Raw genomic sequence first — 25,873 nt, forward strand, 5'->3', positions numbered from 1 at the left:
AGAATAAAAAATATTACTATTTATATAAACTAAATGAAAGATAAAATGAAAATCTCGATAGGTAGCACGAAAAAAAAATAAAATAGTAAATAATTTCCATCAAATATATACATGCGGCATGCCCAAAAGTATGAATGGGAATATATTCTATAATGTCCGCAAGGAATGACTAGTATTAACTATACAAAAATGAAATAAAAATGACATTAAAAAATATATGGAGAGCATTTAAGTATATCCAATATAAATATAGTTGTCCATATATGCTTGAAGCGTAATATGACAATTAATGTGAGTAATCCTATCATCTCATAAGTGTATAAAATAAGCTCATATTTCGATAAAGGATTAATCATCAAAATAACGAAACAACAAATGGGATAATAAATAGAGGTGATACTAAAAAATAGGCATATTCTTAATCTGATTCATCCATGTTATCCAACTTATTAAGAGTTTCATGTAAAATGTGGCCAAGTTTGGCATCATTATTTTTGCTAAGATCTAAAGTTATACATGCATTCTCATCATCTTCATTTTCATTATAAATATTTTGATTATTTTTATTGTCATTTATTTTCCTTTTAATTAATTCGATAATTGCTTTATCTGTTCTTTTAGATAGAATATTTATTTTTTTTTGTAAATCTCTTTTCAAATCAGCATTTATATTTTTTGCATTAATTTGATCTAATATGTTACCTTGAAATACATTTTTTAATTCTTCTTCCAATTGTTCATTTAATTCAAGTTCATACTTTTCAGTATCAGGACATGCTATACAACATGCCTTTAGCTCTTTGTTTACTGGAACATAATTATAAAATTTTAATTTATCATAATGTTTTATCTTTTCCATTTTCAGCATATTATAATAGTTAGGCTTCTTAAATGTTATTACTCTTAGTGTATTATAATATATTTACTAATAAAAAGAGTAATATACATTCTTTTTTTTCCTTTTTGTTTTTGATTATAAAAATTTACTATTAAGTAAGCATTACCTTCAAAAATATATATCCATTTTTGAATATAAATATTTGTAAATTCGTTTTTATTTATAATTTTTAACTTTCCTATAGTGAATTAATAAATATATAATTTTTATTATATTTTTTTTATTTTATTTATTATTATTTTTTAATTTTACTAAATTATAAAATGCGAAGGCAATACTTATTTTATGCAATGCCAGATATACCATAAATATTTGTGCATAATAAGAAAATACAACGGTTAAAGGTTACTAAGATGAAAAATATAATACATACATTTTGACAACATATAAAATATTTCAATTTTAAAAAATTTGCTATAAAATTTTCTAATATTATAAAGATAAACCTGAAAATTGAGAACAAATATTTCCACACTAACAAATTATATTACAAGTTCATAAAGAAGTATTAAAGGTTTTTTGTTTATGTCCAAAGATATGTTAAATGATTTAACAAAAAAAAATGAAGACAAAGACGGAAACAAAAACTAAACTGAAAACATAGTGTACACATTATATAATGCAAATTATTTTAATAATTTAAGGAAACACAACTTAAAAAACAAATGATAAAGTTGTATATATATGGGCATATTTCATTTGTTAGTTTGTTCATCGAATGCCTCAAAAAATTAAATCAAACTTTTATCAAAGTATAATAATTAATTGTGGAGATATATAATTTGTATAGATTGTATAACCGTGTTTGTATTTGTAGAAACTTGTAAAGTTTTATCTTTTTTTATATCAACATTTGCACTAACCTTTGTATATTGCTTTGGTTTTAAAAACATATTATTTATAAAAACTTCACCATTAACTTTAATATAATTTAAATTTTGTTTTCCTGATGGAGAACCAATTTCGATTGTGACATAATAAGTACCTTCATGTAATAAATCAATAGACCATGTATTGGAAGTATCACAATTATTATTATCGCTAGTAGTTAAGCTATTTTCTTTTTTACATTCTAATGGATAAAATGATATACCACCATGAGATGAATTTTGTTTATTCAATTGTTCTAATTCTATAGGTGTAGGTACCTTTTCCCAACCGTAATTAAAATAACCATGGGTTTGTTTTATCAATCCATTATCTGCCATCCAAGTTAGCGGCTTCGATGCCACACTAATATTTTTACTTCTAAAATATATATTAATTTCATATTCATTTTGTTTTATATCAATATTCTTTTCCTTATTTTTATAACCCCCACATGGTATACCATAGAAAGTAATGTTTCCACCAGTTTGTTGTTTTGAATCTTTTACTTTAGATATAACAACTTTTACAGATTTGGCTTTTATAGGAAAATTAAGTTTATATTTATGGTGTCCTGGTGATATAGAAAATATTTCAGGATTTGTATTATTTGCAAAGTATAATGATAACTCTGTAATATTATTTTCTAAAGAAGATAATGTTTTAAAAGTAAATGAATGTATATCTATATCATAATTAAAATTTATAGTTACATATTGACCTAGCGACTTATTAACAGCAGTTTTCCATGTTGAATATTCTTCATTTTTATTATTTCCACTAAATCCTGATTGACAATCATATTTTTCAGATTCATAAGAAGATGCATAACAGGAATTAAAATATGGAGAATTTACTAAAGAAATAGGTTCTTCGTTTCCTATACAGCTGTTGTCTGATCGAAATTCATTTTGTACGATAAATATAATAAAATGTGTTGGTATGCTTAATTTGATTATTACTTCTCCTTCATAATATTCAGAAGAATAAATATTATACGTCTTTTGTTCCGATGTATTTGCGTTTTTGCCAATTGCATTCATTATTCTATCTCCCTGTATATGATATATGGACATCACTTCCTTAGTATTTGTGAAACTCTTTTTTGTTATTTCATTTATTGGAACATTATTACTTTCATCTTTATTTATAGCTATATAAACTTTACTGTATGCATTGATTTTAAATTTAATAAAATTTTTATTAAAATTGTCCAAACTACGTATAGCTTTCGATTTTTCATATATAGTAGGTATATCGGATATAATATAATTCGAAGAATTGATAAATGCATCTACCCCATTTTCGAGATAAAATATTTCGTAATCGTCACCACCTAATTCTTTAATTCTAAGGGGTATAGTTGTATTACTTTTAAAGAAAAAATGGGATGGAATAATTTCTTCATCAATTAACTTATCTGATTTCCAATATAATATTATGTGAGCAGTATCTGGATTTTCGTGTTTTATAGTACTTAAATGAAAATATTCTATTCTAAATTTATATTTTTTACCTCCAACTAATCCTAATTTTTCTGAGCTAATTTTTTGAACATTTGAATTTATTTTATTAATTGGTAAAATATATATTGGTTTTGTTTCTTCAGATTCTTCTTCTTTAGGATTTGGCATATTACTGACAATTATAGGAGAATTGTCTAAAAATATTCTAACCCCACAATCATGTTCAATACTTATAATATAATTATCTGTTTGAGGTACTTTTATATATCCATCCCATCGAACAGAAAAATGCTGATAAGGTATCATTTCAATAGGTACCCCACTATTCCATATAAAATTTATATATTTATCATTATTTATTGATAATGGGTATCCTGAAAAATACGCATTGTCATAATAGCTCCCTGTTAAACCATCTGCCTTATCTTCAATTGCATATCCTTTTAATATAGAACAATTTTTTTTATTATTTAAAAATGCTTTTCTATTTGTTTCAACTTCATCATCTAATTCATATAATTTTGTTTCCATATCATTGATAGATGATGCTTGTAATAATAGCTTATTGATGTTTCTACTTGACGCTTTAGCTATATCATTAATTTCTTCTATTCTTTTCTTTATTAATTCAGAAGTAGCCCCACAATTTTCTTCATATTTTTCATATATACCTCCTAATTTTTTATATTCCATATCTAATTGGTTTACAGCATTATTTAGCTCATTTGATTTAGCTTGAAAAAAGGTTCGGGCTTTTGACCTAACAATATCATAATTTATTACACCTTTGCAATAATCCCAATCCCTATTACCCTTTCCTATTAATTGAACTTCTACATAGCACCATTCTCTTCCTGTCAATCCATTAGGGTCTGTTGATTTTGTACAATCAGTATATGTGTTGTCATCTTGTACAAATGCAGCGGCACATAGTCTGCCATCCACCGTTTTACGGTGTTGTTGCCTATACTCCGTCAGTTTCTAAAAAATAAAATGATAAAGAAAGATGCGTTTTTTTTCACAATATATACGTATTTATCAAATGGAGAAATGATAATGTAGCGAAAGGGGGCATAACACTTCAAACAACTTCCAATATGAATATACTCACGAAAATTATGTATACAAATACACATCGATATATACACTCTGCTATGTGCTAAAAAATATAGGTATTTTATCTTTTTCAATTATTTATAAATTTTACTTTTAAATTTTCTTTATCATAATTCTCACAGTAGCATTTATGTATCAAAAATACTAGCGTAATAATTGCAAATCGAAATAATTCCATGTTATTTTGGTCTTAAAAGTTATTACAATTAGAAAACAGTTTAATACTTAACAAATTAATGTTTTAATACAAAATTTATAATAAAGATTATTATTTTTTCTTAAATATGATTTATAATAAAATTATTATAAGGTCGTGCTATAACTGTAAAAGATATATGAAAATTTTTATTATAAGTAAAAAAAACAAAAAAATATAGACATAACGCTGTTATTTATCACTGCAAATATATGTCTACAATATTAAGTAGCAAAGTAAAGAATGTTACAAGACAGTACAAAACATGTACATATTTATCCGAAAAATATGGATATCGTTTTATTCTATATAATCTTTAATTCTTTTTTATTTATCTTTTCTTTAATAATAAATAGCCAAATTATATTTGATTGAAAATATTTTTTACACAATTCACGAATAAATACAGTACGAAACTTATTTACAAAAAAATACTACATGTATATATTTTTTTTTATCAGTGTTAAACCCATTTACGAGTATATCATATATATTATGTAGCTTTTTGAACTTTTATGTTATTTTTTTTAAAAAATAATATTCTATTTAAATTATAAAATAATGTGTTCGTTAAAAAAAATCAAACAAACAAATAAACAAGATTAAGAATGTTTTATGTCAAAAAAATATATAAAGGCTATATGTGCAATATATAACAGTATGTGTATAAGGATATACGGATAAAACATAAATATATGTAATTATTATATTATAATTAATTTAATACGGTAAATACATAAACTAATGAAAATTCATGTGACATTTTATATAAATACGAGGATTTTAATTTATAAATCTAACTTGAGTTTATTCCCAACATCAATGTGTGATATCATCTGCGTAAAAATAATATATTATATATATTTTAAAGCGCATGATGTGTGTATATACATATTCGCAATTAAAAAAATATAACAAAAATTATTTTTTTAAATATCTAATGCATTTTATTATTTTAAAATTAATTATTACATCTTTAAATTCTTCAAAGGAAATCATCCCATCCCCGTCTTTATCTGCTTGTATAATTGTTCTATCAACTAGCTGCTGCAACTGAAAAAAAATATAATACAACATGAAAAAGGCATATTATATTTTATGCACATGCTATATCATAGCATTATAATTGTCTTTTTTTATTATAAAAGTAAAAATGAAAAAAATTACGCATAAAAATTATACCTGTACATCATTTAAATTATTCCCAACCATCATTTTCATAACGGTAAATAATTCACCATTAGAAATCATTCCATCTTTGTTTATGTCATAGATATCAAAGGCGAATTTTTTTTTCTGAAAATCGTCTGTGTTTGACATTAATTTTGCTATACAACAAAAATTAAAATGAAGGAAGGAATGTGAAGTAAAATGCATCACTGAAATATATCTTAAGAATAGTATGGACTAAATTTTAACGAAAATATCACTTTAAATTTTAACGAAAATAATAACGAAAAAGCATAAATATTTTTTTTAATTTACTTATTCCAACTAAAAATTCAACAAATGATACTTTTCCATCTGAATTTGAATCAAATATTGATATAACTCTTTTTACTAGTGGATTCTACAACAAAAATATATAGGAATATATGTATGCTTGTTTATTTATATTTTTGTACATAAAATTTAATACATATTAAATTATTCTTAACACATTCTTCATAATATAAAAAACAGTAAAGATGGAGAGAGAATAATGAAATATTCCACTAAAGCAACTGTATACATATTCATAAACTTTGTTTCATTTAATTAAAATTTGTTGAAATTAACGAAACACAAATTAGGTTATTATTTTATTATCATTTTTTGTGACAATTTTTTTGTTTGATTCTTACATCGCTTATTTCAGGAACATCAAATAATTCATTTGGATCTAGTTGTCCGTTTTTATTTGTATCAAGTTCAACAAATCTTTTATACATTTTTTTAATATCCATTTCACTAAAACGAGCAGCTTGCAATAAATCCTTTTGGTCTTTTTCAGATAATATTGCGTGTGTGTTTCTATATTTAATTACGCATTAAAAAAAAAAAAAAGTAATTATATATTTTTGTTAATACAGAATGGGAATTAACAAGCAACGTAACGTATTTATTTCATGTGTAGACAAATTTAATTATAAATTATTTTTATTTTTAATTTTCGCTATGATAAACGAATATGATCTCACCCCATTTTACTCTTCTATATTTTCATAACAAAATATATAGAAATTGTGATTTAATAACTGTCAAATTGTACTTCTTTAATTATATTTTGAATGTTATAAAATCGCGCCTCCATAAATATATTCTTTATATACATATATAAACACTATCCAATAAAACAATCAGAAAATTTGTGGTATTTCTTATTTTCGAACATGATAGTAATATTCCCCCCGTAACTATGCGATATTAAATAAATTTCAACTTAAAGAGAATAATATTTTATTGTACTTGATAATTCTTTGCATACGTTTCTTACTTCCTATTGTGATTACTTATAATTTTCATATAAGGCTTTATTTCAATTCATATGATATTATATATGTATTGATGCGTACATATTTATAGGTATTCCCCCATTACGTTAAATTTTGACTACTTATAATATTTAGTAATATACAATAACATTTTTAAAAATATATTCTTAATACATTTATACTTATTAGTATATAAATAATATGCATGTTTTATACCTTCAAATATCTAACAAATCTTGATTATTATATACATATAAAATAGAGGTTGTATTTTATATTAAAAGGGAAACATACTTCCTCTTTATAAAAGGTTGTATGATCTCAAAAAAAAAAAATCATTTATATGCATCAGCCACTAATTATTATATCAAACCTGCATATTATATTAAAGGGATAATTAATGATCTATAATAATTGTAACCAAATAAAAAATATTAAAAAATTATTGAAACGAATATAAATATAATATTCGGTTTAATAGTACATATATACCATCATAATATTATAAATGTAAAATACCTTTTATTAAATCGGAGGCGCATAATTGCCTTTTCAAGTTTTTTTTAATGTGGAACATTATTTCATTGCGCATTCATGCACGTTAATTGAAAATGACGAGTATTAAAAAATGGAAAGAAAAAAAAAATAAATAAATAAATAACTATTTTAAAAATCGAATTAAAATATATGGCGAAAAAAATTTTTAAAAGGAAAAAAATTACACACACACAAAAAATACATTATATAAATGAGCAATATGCATACTAAAATAAAAGGGAGATGCACATAATAAAAATGGAAGGCTATATGCATAACTATAGAAAATTAAGCTTTAAAAAATGAAGGAGAAAAAATAATTATATATCCATATAAAATGAGAAATAAAAGCAAAAGGGAGCTTTAATATTAAAATATGTGTTATATTTTATTGGATAAATTAAAAAAGAAATGGTTTAGCAGAGCCTTATAACATGCTAGTATTATGTTTTAATATATTTTATTTCGATCATGCTCATTTGTGAAAAAGGGAATTATAACTACTACTACAAGCATTTTTATGTAGAGCGTGTATACGCGCGTATAACTATGCATATATATTATCATTATTCATTTAATATCGATATGATATATATTTATACTATTCAAAATTATAAATAAGTATATTAACATGAACAAATATAAACACAAACAACATAAATATGCTTATTAAATACTGAAATTGAAAATCGAAAGCTATAATATTATTTATAACATATAATTTTATTGCCATTCAAATAAATACTCCCCATTAATTAAATATTAAACCCTTAAGTACGTATATAACACTCTACATAACTTCGTAAAAACCTTGTAATTAATACTCAGTTATATACGATTTATAATAAATATAGCGAAAAAATGTCTATAAATATATATATAAAAGGAAGACCAATGGAAAAATGAAACACTATAAAACAATGATATAATATAATGCAATCAATTGTTATATGCTTATCTATATGCTTAAAAATATGCATCTATGAGTTGAAAAAGATTATCAAAGCGAATCTTTACCCTTATAGGTACACCACCCAAAAAAAAATAATTAAAGTACTCTATGTTAAATTAATATCTACTTATTATATTGCTCCCTTTTTGCTCTCATATATCATGCATATACAAATTTTTTTATTTCATTATTCTTTACATATTGACAAAGCATAAGAAACCATAAAATATGATGCTCTAAAAGGGGGAAAATAGCAACCTCATTTGTTTATTTTGTTGATTCTTTGTATTGGTCAATTTGATTTGTGTATTTTAAACGTTGTTTAATGTGAGAAAATAAAAAAGCAAGAAAATTGCGACATAAATAACTGTATATACATCGAAAAAATTATAAATAATTCCTCAATTATTTGTAAAATGAAATCATATATTTTTTTTGAACGGAAAAAGCCTTTTAATCTATGATGCGAATCACATAACTTAGAATGGAACAAATAAGAACATTATTTGAAATATTTAATAAAATAGTAATATTTTTTCACTATTTATTAAATAAATATACGTATATATGTGGTGTTTGTGTATACATAAATATGTATTCACATTTTTTAACCTGATTGCAAAGGTCTTGTTTTTTAAATGTAATAACCATGTGAACGCAATATAAACGTAATATTTGATTTAACAACACTATTTAAATTGCTTGGTATTTGATTTTTTGTGTGTGTTTCCTATATATCCTTTTATTTACATATACGATGAATATATTTTTATTAAGAATAAAAATTGGAATAAAAATATATGCATTTATAGATATACTTTGCTAAAAAATGATATACCCATTATATTAAATATAGATAGTTATAGTTTATATAAAAATTTAAGGCAATAATACCCGATATACACACAATTATTATATATAATTTAATTTAATTGTTTTTTATCCATGTATTTTTATATTACTCACTCTTATGTTTAATCTTATTGAATAAGAATGTAAAGGACAGGAAAAAAAAGGCCATACTGAGAATGGTTCATTAATATCGTGCTGTAAATATTAAAATAATGTGAAAATTAAAAATATTCATGTATTTTAAATAAAAATAATTAAAATATTTATAATATAATTATTATATTTGCTTAATATAATTTCTGTATTCTATAATAGTATTTTTTTGAAATGAAATATAAAAAATATGGGACACAAATATTATATGTATGCATTAATTCAAAATAATATTAGCAACATTTCTTTTCTTTTTTTTTTTTTTTTTGCTACATACTACGGAAAATCTCTTAGATTATATTTCCATTAATTATATACTCGCAATTTTTTCATAAGCATATCAAATAGAATTTTGGTGTATGCATATAATAAAAATGATATATGTATTTAATTTACAAAAGTTACAGCATTCATTTAATCGTACATTTTTTAAATAATCAGTATATTAATTTTTTTTTTTATATTATATAAAAATATATATTTAATTTCATTATATCTAGTATATTTTTTTTATGTGAAAATTTGAATTATCTTAAAACCCTTTTATTATATGTAACGTAATATATATAATAAAGTATTATTTAATACATGTTTATGTATTTTTTGCATTTCCTTTTTAAAATTTCCTATTTATATTAATAAATGAAAATCGAATTAAAATAATAATGCTTCGTTATAAGGAAGAATAAATCAAATGCTCAAATGCAAAATCGAAGAAATACGTAAGAGTACTTATTAATTGTGCGTTTTCCATTTCTCGAGAAATATATTATGTATATAAGTATATATATCATATGCATATACATGATCACATCCATACATACGTGAAGATACAGAATGAAAAAAAAAATCGAACAAAACAATCCAAGGCACAAAAAGTATTCCTATTCAGATGAAAGCACGATGCAAAATTTTTTTTATAAAAGTATAAATAAAAATCGATTTTACCTTTTATTTTTTTTATTCCTTTTTTCGTCATTAACAAATTTAGCACAATGCCAAGTAAAAAAAAAAGTTTCTGTTAGTGAAATAAATTTCGATAGTGCCGTGGATGATGTCCAATGGTGTGGTAACAACCATTCGACAGTTTTAGTAAAAACAGTAAAGGGAAAGTTATATAGAAGTTCGGATGGAGGTAAAGTATGGACAAATATAACAAGTAACTTATCGGAAAATCCCAATAGCAAAAATGATAGCACAACGGGTCACACCCCTGAAACTACTGTAGTCGATCTTATTATGGTTAATCCTATTAACAAAAATATTGTGTTAGTTATTGGAGCTCAAAATAGTCATTATATATCAGAAGATGCTGGAGAAACATTTAAATTAATAAATTATAAAAATAAAATTAATTTTTGGCAATTTCATAATAAAAAGGCACATTGGGCTTTAGTTTCATCATGGACAGCTGCTTGTTTTTCGACAGATAATAGCAGTGGGGAATGTATGCAAACTTTATCATTAACAAAAGATTTAGGTGCAACTTTTCAGTTAATAGATATTTATGTCGTTCAATTTAATTGGGGCGATGTAAATTCAAATTCCGAAGATACTATTTATTACACTCGACATAGAAATAGAAATGGTCATCAACAAAGATTTAGTGGATGGTCTAAAGATGTCGATTTTGTATCTACAAATAATTTTGGAAAAGATGTCGAAGTGCTAGTAAAACACGGAAATAAGTTTTTAATATCAAATGGATATATATTTGTTGCTAAATTAAATGATGTAATTAAACAAACAGTTAATATGATGGTATCAACAGATGGAGGAAAAACATTTAATAAAGCGAATTTACCAAAAGATATACATGAGAAATCATATACAATTTTAGATACTTCAGAAGGTGCTATAATGCTACATGTAAATCATGGATCATCATCTGAAAAATTAAATACTGGAAATGTTTATATTTCTGATGCGTCTGGTCTAAATTATACCCTTTCATTACCAAACAATATAAGAACTGCATCTGGTGAATGTGAATTTGATAGAGTTTTAAGTTTAGATGGTGTATATATTGCAAACTTTTTAGATGATCAAGATGAGATGAAAGATGAAGATTTAAAATTCACAAATTTTAAATTACAGTTAGAAGAAGACGTAGGACCATTTGAAACAAATACGCAAAAAAGAAAAAAACAATTAACAAAAGGAAAAAATGAAGAAACTGTAAGAACTGTTATTTCTTTTAATAAAGGTGGACATTGGTCATATCTAAAAGCACCAAAAGTAGATAGTATAGGAAATAAATATGATTGTGGAGATGAATGTTATTTACATTTACATGGTATAACAAACTATCATCAATATGCTCCATTTTATTCAATTGAAAATGCGGTTGGAATAATTATGGGTACAGGTAATGTTGGTAGCCATTTAAAATATAAAAGCGATGAAGTAAATACATTTTTATCAAGAGATGGTGGTGTGACATGGATAGAGGCACACAAAGGTCCATATATTTATGAGTTTGGTGATCATGGTGGCTTAATTGTTATGTCAGATGATTTGCGTAAAACTAATCAAATTGTTTTTAGTTGGAATGAAGGTCAAAGTTGGTTTGATTTTGAATTAGGACAATTCCCAATAGACATTGATAATATTGTAGCTGAACCAACTTCTTCATCCGTTGAATTTTTAGTTTATGGTACAAGAAATGATATAGGTGTTTTATATCACCTTGATTTTAATGCTCTTGGACAACCTTTATGTAAAGGGCTATGGGCGGCAGACTCAGTTTCTTCTGATTATGAAACGTGGTCTCCCTCTAGTGGTTCATTCAAAGATAAATGCATATTAGGAAGAAAAATTACCTACACACGAAGAAAACAAACATCTGAATGTTTTAATGGAAAGGATTTAAAAAGAGTTGTTGATAAAAAACTTTGTGATTGTACACCAGAAGATTACGAATGTGAAGCTGGTTTTACACGAAAAGTTGGAAGTTTTGAATGTAAACCAACTGATTCAACATTAACAATTGAAGGATGCACAAGTAGTTCTTATTTTTATGCAACAGCTTATAGAAAGGTTCCTGGTGACGTATGTGTTAATGGTTGGGTTCCTGAAAAAGTTCCTGTTCCTTGCCCAGACTATTCCCCATTTAATAATAGTAAGAATAAATAATATGTTATATTGTTCGTCAAAGTTTATTTTAATAAAACACGTAATGTTTCAATTGATTTATTTTATCTATTATTATATTCACTAATTTTTTTTATTATTGTACTTCAGGCGCCAAATCAATTTTATTCATACTATTTATTATGGGACTTGTTATGCTTATAATTACATACATATGCAGAAACCCTAAATTTCGAAGCATGTTTTATAATTATGGTAATAATCATTAAATTTCAAATATTTGTTATGTGGATATTTCTTTAATCACATTATAATTTTTAATTATTTTGTCGTATTTATCTGTTTATATTTTTGTTTAATTATTTTTTTTCTTCATTTTCCTATTTTAATTCATAGGTTTTGACACATTTGAGCATGTCAAATATTCAGTTGTTAAAACGAAAAAAGGAAACATAAATAGCAATGTGTTCGAACCGGAAATGGAATTTATCGATGCGGAACAAGTAAGAATAAATGCGGCTATATTATTTTCATATTTTGCACATATGCAAGCATTTATTCATTTTTAACATCATTTTATTTTATTCGTTTAACTAATTATGTATTATTTTTTCTTTTTTATGATATAATTATTAAAGGATAACAACGAAGAAGATGTTCCTACCCTTATGTCATATCATAACGAAAGAAATGGACAAAGAAACGATTTCGACTTAACTAGAAACAGATCAAACCATAATAATTATATTACATCCAGAACAGCGAGTTCACAAAAAAAATATCCAGAAAACATTGAATTATTATAAAATGGAAGTATTGAAACAAAAGACAATGAAATAAAAGCATATGTAATACCATTTATCACTTACTGTGATAAATTGTTTTTTTTAAACAAAAATAATCAATATAATTGTATATATACTTATGGTAATAAAAAGTGATTGACTTATTAATTAGTCATACCTTTTTATATTTTAATACCATTATTATTACAAAGTCTGTTAATTATTCGGCGACTATAGTTATTACCAATAATATTATTATCTCAATTTTATAAATATAAGTATTCCTGTTGTTGTTATTATTTTATTCGTATTCATTTATATTTTTTTACGTATTAATATTTCTTTTAATATAATATTCAAAATGATGTATTTTTTTTTAATTTTTTAGCTTCTACATTTTATCATCATTATTATTTTATATTTATTTAAACAGTTATCAACATGCTTTTTTGGATTAATACTTATTAATGTTATATTTTTTCCTCTTCACACATTAAATCTTAATATATTTTTTATATTTTTTTTTTACTAAAAATACATATTATTTTTTATACTGTTCATATATTTAGCCATATTTATAATATGCGCAATGTTTATAATTAAGATTCATTTTTTGCATACTTTTGTTAGTTTTTTTGTTTATGCCAAACTGTTATGCTAAAGAAAAAAACACCAAAGGAAAAAGAAGAAAAATTATAATATTAATTTTACTATGAGCTTAAAATAAATAAATAACACAATTTCGATAAATTAGACAATTTTCATATAAACTCGTCCATACGCTCAAATAAAGCTCTACTACCCTATGCGCAATTAAAAAATATATTTTTTGCTATATTGATATAATAGCTTCGTTTTACCTACATATGTGTGTAATTGATAAATATGGGCGTATAAACGACAGCCGTGTTTGTTTTTTTTAACAAGATAAAACAAATGAAATATATTTTAACTGAATTATGCTATCATTGGAAAGTTTATTTAATTTAATAGAGTTTAATGCTCTTAAAATATTAATATATATAAAGTCATTTTTAGATGAGCCAAAAACATAAACAAATTACATTAAATAATTAAATGAAATAATAAAGATGAAGATTGAAAATTTTTAATTAAACTAAGCAAAAAAATAGGAAAATTGTGCATCATATAGGGTTGTTATATGTGCATATATTCATATGTTGTATATACTTTTCAGGTTCATTTATATTTTCCCACGTACATATGGATAAAAAATGAATAACAAATCGAATTATTATAATACCATTCTGTGTTCATTTTTATTCGTCATTGGTTTATCATTAGGACCTAATTGTGGATCGCCACCCCATGCCATAGGAAACCAAACTGGATAAACTCTTTTATACAAAAACATAAAAACTTTGTCGTGCTGCTTTAGAATACTGCTAAATAAGCATTTCATTTTTCCGTGTGTTCCTAAAGATTCTAATATTTTTCCAGTTAGTCCAAATTTTGTATGCAATTCAACAGGTTTGAAATAGTTTATATCTTTAGGGTTGTAAAACATATTTCTTATAACCGCTTTTTTCTTATGAATTTTAAAAATATTGCCACAAATACTTATTCTTTTCATAATTATTCTTTTACAATCGCAATTAACAACTTTACCATGTGCTACTAACTCTGCATGGGCGTTAAAGTCATTTAATGCATTAAATTGTGTGATATTAGTATTTCCATTTCCAAAAATACTATTCACATTGTTTGTGTTGAATAAATAGTCTGTATTTCCCATATTTTGTAAGGTGCTAATATTGTTGTATTGCTCTACACCATAATTTATTATATTTTTAGTCTTTATAATAAAAACAGGTGAACTAGTAACTGTAGTAAACCCAAATATCGAAGCAATATATTTTTTTCCATGTTTCACAAATTTTTCATACTTTCCCTTAGATTGTATGCTTTTAATAATTTGTTCACTGAAAATTGGAGCCCCTATAAAATGGCGAAATCCACATATAATTTTGAAAATATCTTTAGATTGAACATTTTCTAAATAGGTAGAAGATTTTTCAATTTCCATATTTACTACTGTCACTTTTCTTTCAAAAGGCAATATGCTCGATAAAATAAAAGGTAGCTTTAATTTCTCATAATTATTCATTAAATTAATTAAATTACCATCATTTTTTATAACGAATATGCAATAAGTATCTGCTAGAGAATATTTCTCTTGTATAATCTTACAATTTTCTATATATTTTTTTTTAGAATATTTCATTAAATTTTCATGGCATTCATAATCGTAAACTCGAGAATATGCTAATGGAAGATCTTCATAAACATCAATAAATGATGTTCTCAAACTTTGTAAACTTCTATATCTTTTAAATCTTTCCCTTGCACATATATTTTTATTCAGATAAATATCCTCGATATTTTCTTCGTCTCTTTCGATATCATTATTATCATCATTATCGCTGTTACTACTTTTGTTGCTACTGTTATCACTAAAATTTTCATTTTCACTATCGTCAGAATTATTTTCTAAAAAGGATGAACCATTTAAGCCATTTTTATTGCCCTCAAAATTATTAACTACGCCATTTTGAATATCAATTATTGGCTGAGATCTATCATATGAACATATGGCATTATCACTTGCTTCATATTTTTCATTGGATACATACATCCATCTATTCTTATTATTCATATTTTGTGTATTTTCATTATTAGAAAATTGGCCGAATCTGTTCATCCCATTCATTGTTTCCATATGATTACCATTACTCAAATGTGCATTCATTGTGTATATATTATTGTTATACTCATTAGATGGTTCATTGTTTTGTATTCCCATTTCCTTATTTAAATTGAATTTATACACAGTCGTATTATTGTCATCTTCGTGGTTTAGGTTAAATGGGGATAATTCAGGCATGTTTTGTTTTTTTAATACCATCATCATATTTTTATCATTAAAATTATTATCGTCTCCCATATATGGACGAACCGGTATTAAATTATTTTCATCATCTAAAGTATTTCTATTTATACAATTTTGAATACGATCAAAGTTGTAATTAATATTTCTAGCCATTATTTTCTCATTGTTCAAAAAATTGGTAATAAAGTATTTTTCATTTTCTTCATTTCTTTGAATGTTTTGATTTAAGAAAAATTCTGATGTTTCGTGATTTATATCGTAATTATAATTATTTCTATTATTGCTGGTGGAGTTTCGTTTCCTTTTCATTGTATCTATAGCATATATGTCATCCAAATAATAATCACCAATGTTCGTTATATGTATAGGGTTGTGAACATTAAAGCCTGCACCTTTAACAAACCCTTTTAAATAAATTGAATCATTCTGAGGGTTATAAGCATATGAATCTATCATCATATATCCTCTTCCTTCTCTAAATGAAACATTTTTCACTTTCATATTCATTATTTCGTAGTAAAGTTTTTGGAAATTTGTGTTATTATTATCACTACTCTTATTAATGCCATAATTATTCCCAATATTGTCAGTATAGTTACTGCTATTTATAAAAAATATTTTATCATCCATTGTAAATTCCGAGTTAAAATATCTAGATACAAAATTTTTAGAATATTTTTTGTTTTCACTTGTGTTATACCCTATCCCAATAATTGATGGGACCCCTTGAATTTTTAATATTGATAATAGCTCATATCCAAGATTATCAAATGCCGAATTTTCAAGGGATCCATCTTTAAATATACATAAAATTAAATCAGCGCATTTTGTCCCATCAATAATGCCATATATATTTCGCGGTACATCATAAACTACTAAGGACCTTTTTCGTTTTGTTTTGTCGGAATGTATTGTATATATATCATAAAGTTGTATATTATCATATTCTATCGAATCATCTTCATTTTGCTCACATAGATATTTTATAAATTCCCTTTTGAAAGATAATAAATCGACATCTTCATGAAATGATAATAAACACACATTTAAGGAGTTGTAAATGGGAATATATTTTGATTTTTCTTCCAATTCATTTTTTAAAATGCTCGATTTTGTATTATGCGCTTGATATGCTCTATGTAGCATATGACTGTATTTTTCCACTGTTTTTTTTTTTTTCTTATGCGCCTTTTTATTAACATTTTTATTTTTTTTCTGGGTTTTATTCTTCTTAAACTGTTTGTTTACCTGTTTTAAGTGTGATCGATGCTTCATTGTTATTTAAAGAAGAGTAAGCAAACAAATTGTTTCAAAAAATTCCTTCCTTTTCGACTTTTTTTAAGGCATCAAAAAGCGTAATACCTTCATTTAAAAAAATATGTAATTTTCATATAAACCTTTATATGTTAAAGAAGTATTTTTATTTACAAAATCAATAGATATTTTTATATTAATTTATTGCATTTTATGCATATTATATTAAAATACAGTTATATATATATATTAATTTTTTATTGTTGCAACAGCAAACATAGAAAAAATATCTTTTAAAATGAAGAAAAACTACTCTTAAATAATTTTAAAAAATTTTAAATGCTCTTAAAAATGTTGATATAATATATATTTTTTTTGTGGGAAATGTGATGCAAATAATACAAAACGAATGGAAACCTATATACACATAATAATTTAATATATATATATATATACCCATACGAGCGACAACATTTTTTTAATATTTCATAATATACTAAATTTCATATTATCGATTCAATAAATTTTTAATTTAAAATCATTTTAAATATTTTTTCGTTTTCATTAATTTTCCATTTCCCAAAGTGATGCAAACGTTATATTTTTTAAATATTAATGATATATATTTTATATATATAGAAATAGGAAACGAAAAAGAGAGAGCATAAAATATATAATATTCTTAAAATTATAATATTCCTTCATAATATATCTTATCGGCTATATTTATACATTTTGTTATAGAAATATATTTTATATTTCAAATAAAGTCGTTTGAAAAATTAAAGATATTTAATATAACAATCATAAGATGCACTTCAAATAAATGATGTTATATACTTTTATAGAAGTTTCTTTGGTTCCTTCATTTTACATTTCGACGTCTATTAGCATAGAAAATTATAATAATTTTTACAATTCGGTATTATTACATAATGGATAATATTAAAAAAAATGCTATATATAATAATTTTTTTGTACACCAAATAAAATTTGTATTTAAATGGCTATTTTGTATATGCATTTTTAGAAAAACATAACTATAATAAAAATGGCAAAAGTAAAGACAATTCTAAAAAACTAATTCATTTGTGCATAATAAATATTCTATAATTCTTTATTCTAAAAATAAAAACAAAAGGTTGGAAAATATTATTATATATAATTGCAGAAATTTGGATATAACCTTATAAAAATTGTAATTTCAAATCAGTCTATTACAAAAAAATGAATACTCTGAAATTCATTTGAAGTAATAAGATATGAAAAATATTTAAATACTTCTATGCAAATAGTATTATATTAATTTTTATATTTTAATTTTTCGGAATGATATATTTTAAATTATTTTATTTTTACAAAAAAATACACAATATTGGCATACGATGAAAAATTATACAACACATTAAAGGCCTATATTCCTAAGGTATATTACTTTGTATTTTCCACCCTTTTTTAATAATTATAAAGTATTATATGTATATATAATTTTTTGTGTTATGTAAATGTGTCTAATATGCATACTCTTAATATTTCAAAATATATGTTTGAATTTTTTGTCATACACGTTTTAGAAAAATTCAACAATACACTCTAAAATAAATACATAAAAAAAAAATAATAGTAATATTTATGTATGCATTAAAAGTGATAATGTAAAATGCGTACGCATTTAATAAAATAACATTTATATTCTTTAAAGGAGTATTGTGCGCCCATGTGCAAGTTAATTATTATTTCAAAGAAAATATTAAAATTTTAAACAAAAGTTAATTCTAGATATTTACATTTTAATAATGATATAGAAGTACAACCATCAAATAAATATAAATAATAAATAGAAAAATGTATTTTATTACAATACATCTTTCATTATATATTTGTTTTTAAATTCAACATCTTTCAATTTTTTTTAGTTGTTATCGATCTGCAAACGAAATTACAATACTATTTTACATAAAAAGACAACTTTGTGTAAATTTTAAAATTTTATATATACATGAAAAAGTGAAAAATATTTAGTTGCACATATGTATACTTTATATTTTTATTTTTATGTTTTTTCTATTTATAGATTCATAGATTGCAATTATTAGATTTTTTATATTTATAATTAAACAAATCATATATATAATGAATTGTATTTTTTAGGTTTGATAATTTTCTGTATTTTATTTTTGTGGTATATGTTTTATAATGATTTAATTTTTAGTTTTTATATTTTATTTTTTTATGTTTTCTTTGTATGTTTTAAATATTACATGTCGACCAAGTACATAGTTTTAGGTTTAGACATGTATTAAAGAAAATGATTATATTATAATAAAAATTACATGTTGAATATATGATATAATTTGTCTGCTTTATTGTGTTTTATATAACTTTATATTTTTTGTACTATAGGATTTACTATTTAATGATGTGAATATTACACATTAGGCATAAGTTTTTTAATGTTTCGTATATTAAAATATATATTATATTTTTCCTTTATTTTTGTTTTATGTAAATTGTTGTAATATTAAAATGTTAAAGGCTACAATTGGTTTCATTTTATTTATATGTGTGAATATAGATATTATACGTGCAGAACCTAAGGAAAATGTAGTAAATACCAAATTTGTGAGACAACAAAGTCCAACTTACAATCCAAACAAGAAAGGAGATGTTATTTTTTATATGCCTGATCACAATGGTGGAATGCATGGAGACAGTAATAATAGTGCAAATATTAATTTAAAAAATAATTCAGCACGTAATATCAATTTAGGGCGCAATAGAGTCGCAGAAGTATATCCCGAATTTGATTATTATTCAGGCAATTCACCAAATGTGAATAACACAAAAGAGTTTCAATCTATGAACAATCAGAAACAAGGATCCTTTGGAAATAAATTAGAACATGCAAATAGATCACCATATTCATATAATAACAAGAATAATTCATATTCTCCTAATGGAAATAATAATTATGGTACAGGAAGTTGGGAAAATAAGGGACGTTCGGATATCAATGGCGGAAATAATAATTCCCATGGATTATATGGTAATATATATGATAAAATAAATAATAACGTATATAACAATAGTAAATATAATAATAGTAATTTTAATATTGATAAAATTAATAATGGCAATGATAAAGAAAATAATAAAACCTATAAATCATACTTAAATTTGTATGTTTCAGATAATCGAATATCTCCTATTGGAACTAATGGAAGACCTGGGCATCTGATAAGTCATTTTAACAATCCTAATCAAAAACATGAGTTTTCACATGGTTTAGATGGATCATTTAATCAAAACAATCTTGGTACGAATTCTGGAGGTAATTATGGATTCAATGGAATAAATCCTAAAGGAAAAGGAGAAAATGAGAAATTTGATAATTATGGTAATAATGCAGGATCAAATAATGGTACTGGATACCCACAAATGGTAAATGGCAATAATGTAGGATCAGATGGTAGTATTCAACACCCACAAATGGTAAATGGTAATAATGTAGGATCAGATGGTAATATTCATCACCCACAAATGGTAAATGGCAATAATGTAGGATCAGATGGTAGTATTCAACACCCACAAATGGTAAATGGCAATAATGTAGGATCAGATGGTAGTATTCAACACCCACAAACGGTAAATGGTAATAATGTAGGATCAAATTATACTATGCAATATCCAGAAACGATAAATGGTAATAATGTAGGATCAGATGGTAGTATTCAACACCCACAAACGGTAAATGGCAATAATGTAGGATCAAATTATACTATGCAACAACCACAAATGGTAAATGGTAACAATGCAGGATCAGATAATGGTATTAAATACCACCATGTGGTAGATGGTAATAATAATGTAGCACCCAATTTTACTGGAAATGATCAAGAAATACTTAATAACATTCGTAGCTTGAGACCAGTAAACCATGAAGAGTTGTATAAAAATAAAATGAATCCAATAATATATAATTTGCATGGAACAAAAAATGGTAATGAAGATGCTGCATCTTATTCCACATCTGCTTCAGATTCTGAATCAAATAGATCAAATAAAAATGCAACCACATATGATAGTGAAAATAGTTATGGAGATAGTTCGGATTCGGATAGTGTTTTATCTTATGAAAGTGATTTAAGCTCTGAAAGTCAAAATAGCAAAGGGGGTTCATTTGATGTAGAAAATTTGTTTTATATAGATAATGCTCAAGATAGAGAAACAAAAGAAAAATTAATGGATTCATCAGAATCGGATGATGAAATAGAAAATCCTTTACATGTAAAAATTCCAGAAGGAAATATAAACTATCATTTTTCCAATTATATGAATTTTGATAAAAAAAATATACTTATTTCCAATGATACAGAATTATTAAAAATGATTGGAGATGATTTTTCAATAGAAATACGTAATTATTGTGTTAAAAAATCAATATTTCCTAAGAAAGGTGATTATTTGAATGTTTCTTTTGAATATTCTAAAGAATTAGAAATGATAAGAGAACAAATTAAGAATGGACTATTTAAAAGGAAAACTAAGTTAATTACTAAAGAAAATAACATTTTAAAACAAATAGAAAACTCTTTAAAAAGAGAACAATTATCAACAAACAATGAAGATATAAAGGTAGCTCCAAATTTTAATGAATTAAAAGATGAAAAAGAATCGGTATTAACTAATAAATATAATAAATTATTAGAAGAATATACTTGTCATGTACTTTCTAATAATCCTGGTGAATCTTCGTTTGAAAAATTATATTACCATAACCTAGCAATGGGAGAAATAATGAAAACGATAAAAACAAAATACAATAATAAAGCAACAGAATCTGTTGTGCTAAATTATGAAATGTACATACTTTCTTCTTCAAATATTTATTTATTTGGACATATGTTAATATTATCATTAGCATATTTCTCTTATAATTCTTATTTTACGAAAGGAACGAAATCATTTTATTCAATGGAAACATTGTTGTTAGCAAATTCAGATTATTCTTTTTTTATGTTTAATGAAATGTGTAATGTTTATTATAAACCTAATAAATCATTTAAAAAAGATTTAACATTTATTCCAATTGAGTTAAGACCGGGAAGATATACTACATATTTCGGAGAAAGAAGAATAATATGTGACACATTAGAACTAATATTAAACGCCGTATCTCTTATAAACATTAATGAAATTTACAATGTTTTTTATAAAAATAATGTTAATGGATATGAAAATTCAGTATCTTTTTCAAATAATGCAATAAGAGTATTTTCACAAGTTTGTCCTAGACACGGAGAAAAAAATGCTATAAATTGTAGCTTTGAAAATTCTACACTATATAAAAAAAACGTTTCAGAAAATGATATTAATGAAATAGAAAATCAAAAAGAATTGAAAAAGGCATTTGATCTATTAAATACATTTAGTGAAATAGAAAATACATCAAATAATAATAGTTATCAACATGCTCACTATGTAAAACTTATCATGGAACAAAACTTATATATTGATTTTTACAAATATCTATTTTGGTATGATAATAGAGAACTTATAAAAATACCTAAAGCTGGCAAAAAAATCACAAAAAAATCCGAAATTTCAAAATATATTTATAATCAATATTTGGAAATGCATAAATCATTAGAAAACAAATTTAAAATTCCTCCTCTTTATAATTTGAAAAAGAAAGCAATAATAGCATTTTATTCATTAATAGATAAATATGCAGATTATATTAAAAATGAAAAATTGAGAAAGCTATATTTAAAATTTATTTCATATACTCGACATTTTCTATATATGAATAGTGCACGATCACCTATAGGTAAATCTGATTTCGATTTTATGAAAATGATGTTAGACGAATTACAATCTGAAACAAATGTTCCATTAAAACTTATAGTGCGAGGCAATTATTTCAATATGATGGAGCATCTAGCTAAAAAAGATAATCTTTTTTATATGAATTTATTTGTATTATCATCATTATCAAACAAAAATCCAGTTAAAAGCTATTATAATGGAAAGCGCGAATTGTTAAAAGTTTCACTTTCTGAAAAATTTGCAACATCTACATCGGCCTTTATTCCCCATAAACTTAGAAGAATTGTAATTGGAATGAAAAAGGGAATATTAAAAAAAAAACTATTAAAAACTTTAATGAAAAATCGACTTTTACAACATATACCAATAAATCTGTTAGAAAATATTACAACTACTTTCCGATTTACAACACATTCTTTCGCAACGTCCATTTTAGCTCAAAATGCACATCGTGTATTAACACGTTTAAATAATAGCAACAAAAATCCATCTGAATTCGTAAAATCTGTCTTTTCTAAAGGAGGTTTTCCACAATATGCTGATAAATTAATGGGAGAATGGTTTTCCAAAGGTTTTGAAGAATATAAAAACGAAAAAATTGCTAATCAAAAAATGGAAAATGAAATTGATATTGAATTAGACAAATTAAAAAGAGAAAATACATCTGATTCAAAAGATATTAATAATTTATTGAACGATAAAGATAAAAATGATAATGCATTGCGAGAAAAACGAATTGATAAATTAATCTATAATGAACATGACAAATGGGATCATTATATAAATAAAGAATATGTAAAGGCCTTAAGTGCATGGATAGATATGAATAAAGATGGTGCTGTTAGTTCAAATATATTTCAAGCTATACAAGATAGTAAATACCTTTTGGAAAACAACATAGAGGATAACATATTCTTTTCTCGAACTGCTAAACCAACTAAACAATCAGGTTTTAGAAATGTACTTAATAAAACTCTTTCTCTTGGAAAAATGCTATTAAGAAAACCTAGCTTTAAGGTAGATCATGCAGTGTGGTTTGGTGCCACTATAAATATGAATAAGGGATTTGCTTTATTAAAAAAAGTTAGTGAATTACATAAATTAGTACGCCATGAAGATGAATCATGGTTAATTAATGAAGCTTTTATTGAAATTGTTGATCATATAGTTTCAATAAGAACACCTAGTAATATATCATTCCAAGCAGGCTATTTAAGAAATCCAGGAATGACTATTATTAATCCATATTATCATAAATTATCACATGAAAACAGATTAAAGGAACTACAACATTATATGTGTTATGACCATTGCTCGTCATTATGGAAAATGCTATCAACATTTGCATTACATCATTTAAAAAATCCAGATAGTTTACAAACTTATGAAGAAAAATTTTCTAAGAATTCACTAGGTAACCAAATGACTGATAAAGATTTTGTCAACAATTTTAAAATGATACTCGGAGGCGACGCTGCATTACATTTTTATGATAATTTACTTCCAAAATCAATGAAAAAAGAATTAAAGTCTATGAAATATGGTGTATCATTATCATTTTCATTTTCACTCAAAGTAGCAAAAATGGTTTTTGATGAAATGCAATTGCCTCATTTAAGTCACATGTTTTATGCACAAGCTCCATATTTTGGTCATTTTATTGGAAAATGGCAAAAGGAAAGACAAGAAGGTAGAGTAAAAGAAATTTTATCAGCTATGACATTAGGAAGTTTATCGACATATACTATGTTAAGTGCTATGGATATAACACAACATGCTAAAGATATTGGTATGGGACCTAGTACTAGCTGTTATACATCTCTTGTACCTCCCCCAAAAAGTATATGTGTACAACAAACTGTTAAAGCTGTATTAACTAGTTCAACATTAGCATCTATGAAGAGTGTTTTTTCGGTTGGTTTATTTGCTGCAATTACACCATACTTATTTGCCCCCATGGCTGGTTTAGCTATTTGGAGTGTATTAAAATCTCAGTTTAAAGTAGTAAATAGAATTGATATGGCACTTAAGGGAGCATTAAAAAATATGTGGAACAAATTTATGTCATTAAAAGGAATCCGTAGATTAAAAACTGTATTCAAAAAATTAAAAATAATAAAGAAAAAAATGATAGAAAAAACTGAACAAAATTTAGCCGAAATCCAACAGAATCCAGAAGCTGAACAAAATCATAAAGCAGCCGTTGAAGAAATCCATAATACTACAAAGGGCAATTACCATTATATATCTTATGCCAAAATTGTAGTATAAAATGAACCAATAATTTTAAAAACAAATAACAATAGTTTGAACCCATAAACCAATACTAAATATACGAATATACATGCATTTTTCACACTTGTATGTATGTTGTATGCTATTTATGCACAAACACTTGTGATACTTTCTTCGTTTGTTGTTCGGTATTTTATATTTATTTTTTTTCTTGCATCATTTTTAAATTTGTAAATTCGTATGCAATTAAAAAAA

The 25,873-nt window shown here is 24.3% G+C and overlaps 6 protein-coding genes across 6 annotated transcripts; 2 read left to right on the top strand and 4 right to left on the bottom strand.

Annotated features, from left to right (window-relative positions):
• Positions 1-418: 418 nt before the first annotated feature.
• PVVCY_1301680 (pre-mRNA-splicing factor CWF18, putative) lies at positions 419-868 on the bottom strand (the record flags this gene model as incomplete). The annotated part of the gene is made up of 1 exon (XM_008623843.2): positions 419-868. The coding sequence occupies one exon, from the start codon at positions 866-868 to the stop codon at positions 419-421; it is 450 nt and encodes a 149-aa protein (XP_008622065.2).
• A 791-nt stretch (positions 869-1,659) lies between these two features.
• Positions 1,660-4,525, bottom strand: PVVCY_1301690 (LCCL domain-containing protein; the record flags this gene model as incomplete). Its single annotated transcript, XM_008623844.1, has 2 exons — positions 1,660-4,212; positions 4,439-4,525. 2 exons carry the CDS (start codon positions 4,523-4,525, stop codon positions 1,660-1,662), a joined length of 2,640 nt encoding a protein of 879 aa, XP_008622066.1.
• An 806-nt stretch (positions 4,526-5,331) lies between these two features.
• Positions 5,332-6,728, bottom strand: PVVCY_1301700 (calcineurin subunit B, putative; the record flags this gene model as incomplete). Its single annotated transcript, XM_008623845.2, has 6 exons — positions 5,332-5,379; positions 5,516-5,596; positions 5,726-5,871; positions 6,029-6,113; positions 6,388-6,556; positions 6,724-6,728. The coding sequence occupies 6 exons, from the start codon at positions 6,726-6,728 to the stop codon at positions 5,332-5,334; spliced, it is 534 nt and encodes a 177-aa protein (XP_008622067.2).
• A 3,620-nt stretch (positions 6,729-10,348) lies between these two features.
• On the top strand, positions 10,349-13,410 carry PVVCY_1301710 (sortilin, putative; the record flags this gene model as incomplete). The annotated part of the gene is made up of 4 exons (XM_008623846.1): positions 10,349-12,632; positions 12,755-12,859; positions 13,001-13,107; positions 13,243-13,410. 4 exons carry the CDS (start codon positions 10,349-10,351, stop codon positions 13,408-13,410), a joined length of 2,664 nt encoding a protein of 887 aa, XP_008622068.1.
• Positions 13,411-14,644: 1,234 nt separating this feature from the next.
• PVVCY_1301720 (ribosome biogenesis protein TSR1, putative) lies at positions 14,645-17,575 on the bottom strand (the record flags this gene model as incomplete). The annotated part of the gene is made up of 1 exon (XM_008623847.1): positions 14,645-17,575. One exon carries the CDS (start codon positions 17,573-17,575, stop codon positions 14,645-14,647), a length of 2,931 nt encoding a protein of 976 aa, XP_008622069.1.
• A 2,505-nt stretch (positions 17,576-20,080) lies between these two features.
• On the top strand, positions 20,081-25,654 carry PVVCY_1301730 (rhoptry neck protein 2, putative; the record flags this gene model as incomplete). The annotated part of the gene is made up of 2 exons (XM_037634726.1): positions 20,081-20,600; positions 20,745-25,654. The coding sequence occupies 2 exons, from the start codon at positions 20,081-20,083 to the stop codon at positions 25,652-25,654; spliced, it is 5,430 nt and encodes a 1,809-aa protein (XP_037490782.1).
• Positions 25,655-25,873: the final 219 nt, after the last annotated feature.

This window comes from Plasmodium vinckei (assembly GCF_900681995.1).
Source record: "Plasmodium vinckei vinckei genome assembly, chromosome: PVVCY_13".
NCBI lineage: Eukaryota > Apicomplexa > Aconoidasida > Haemosporida > Plasmodiidae > Plasmodium > Plasmodium vinckei.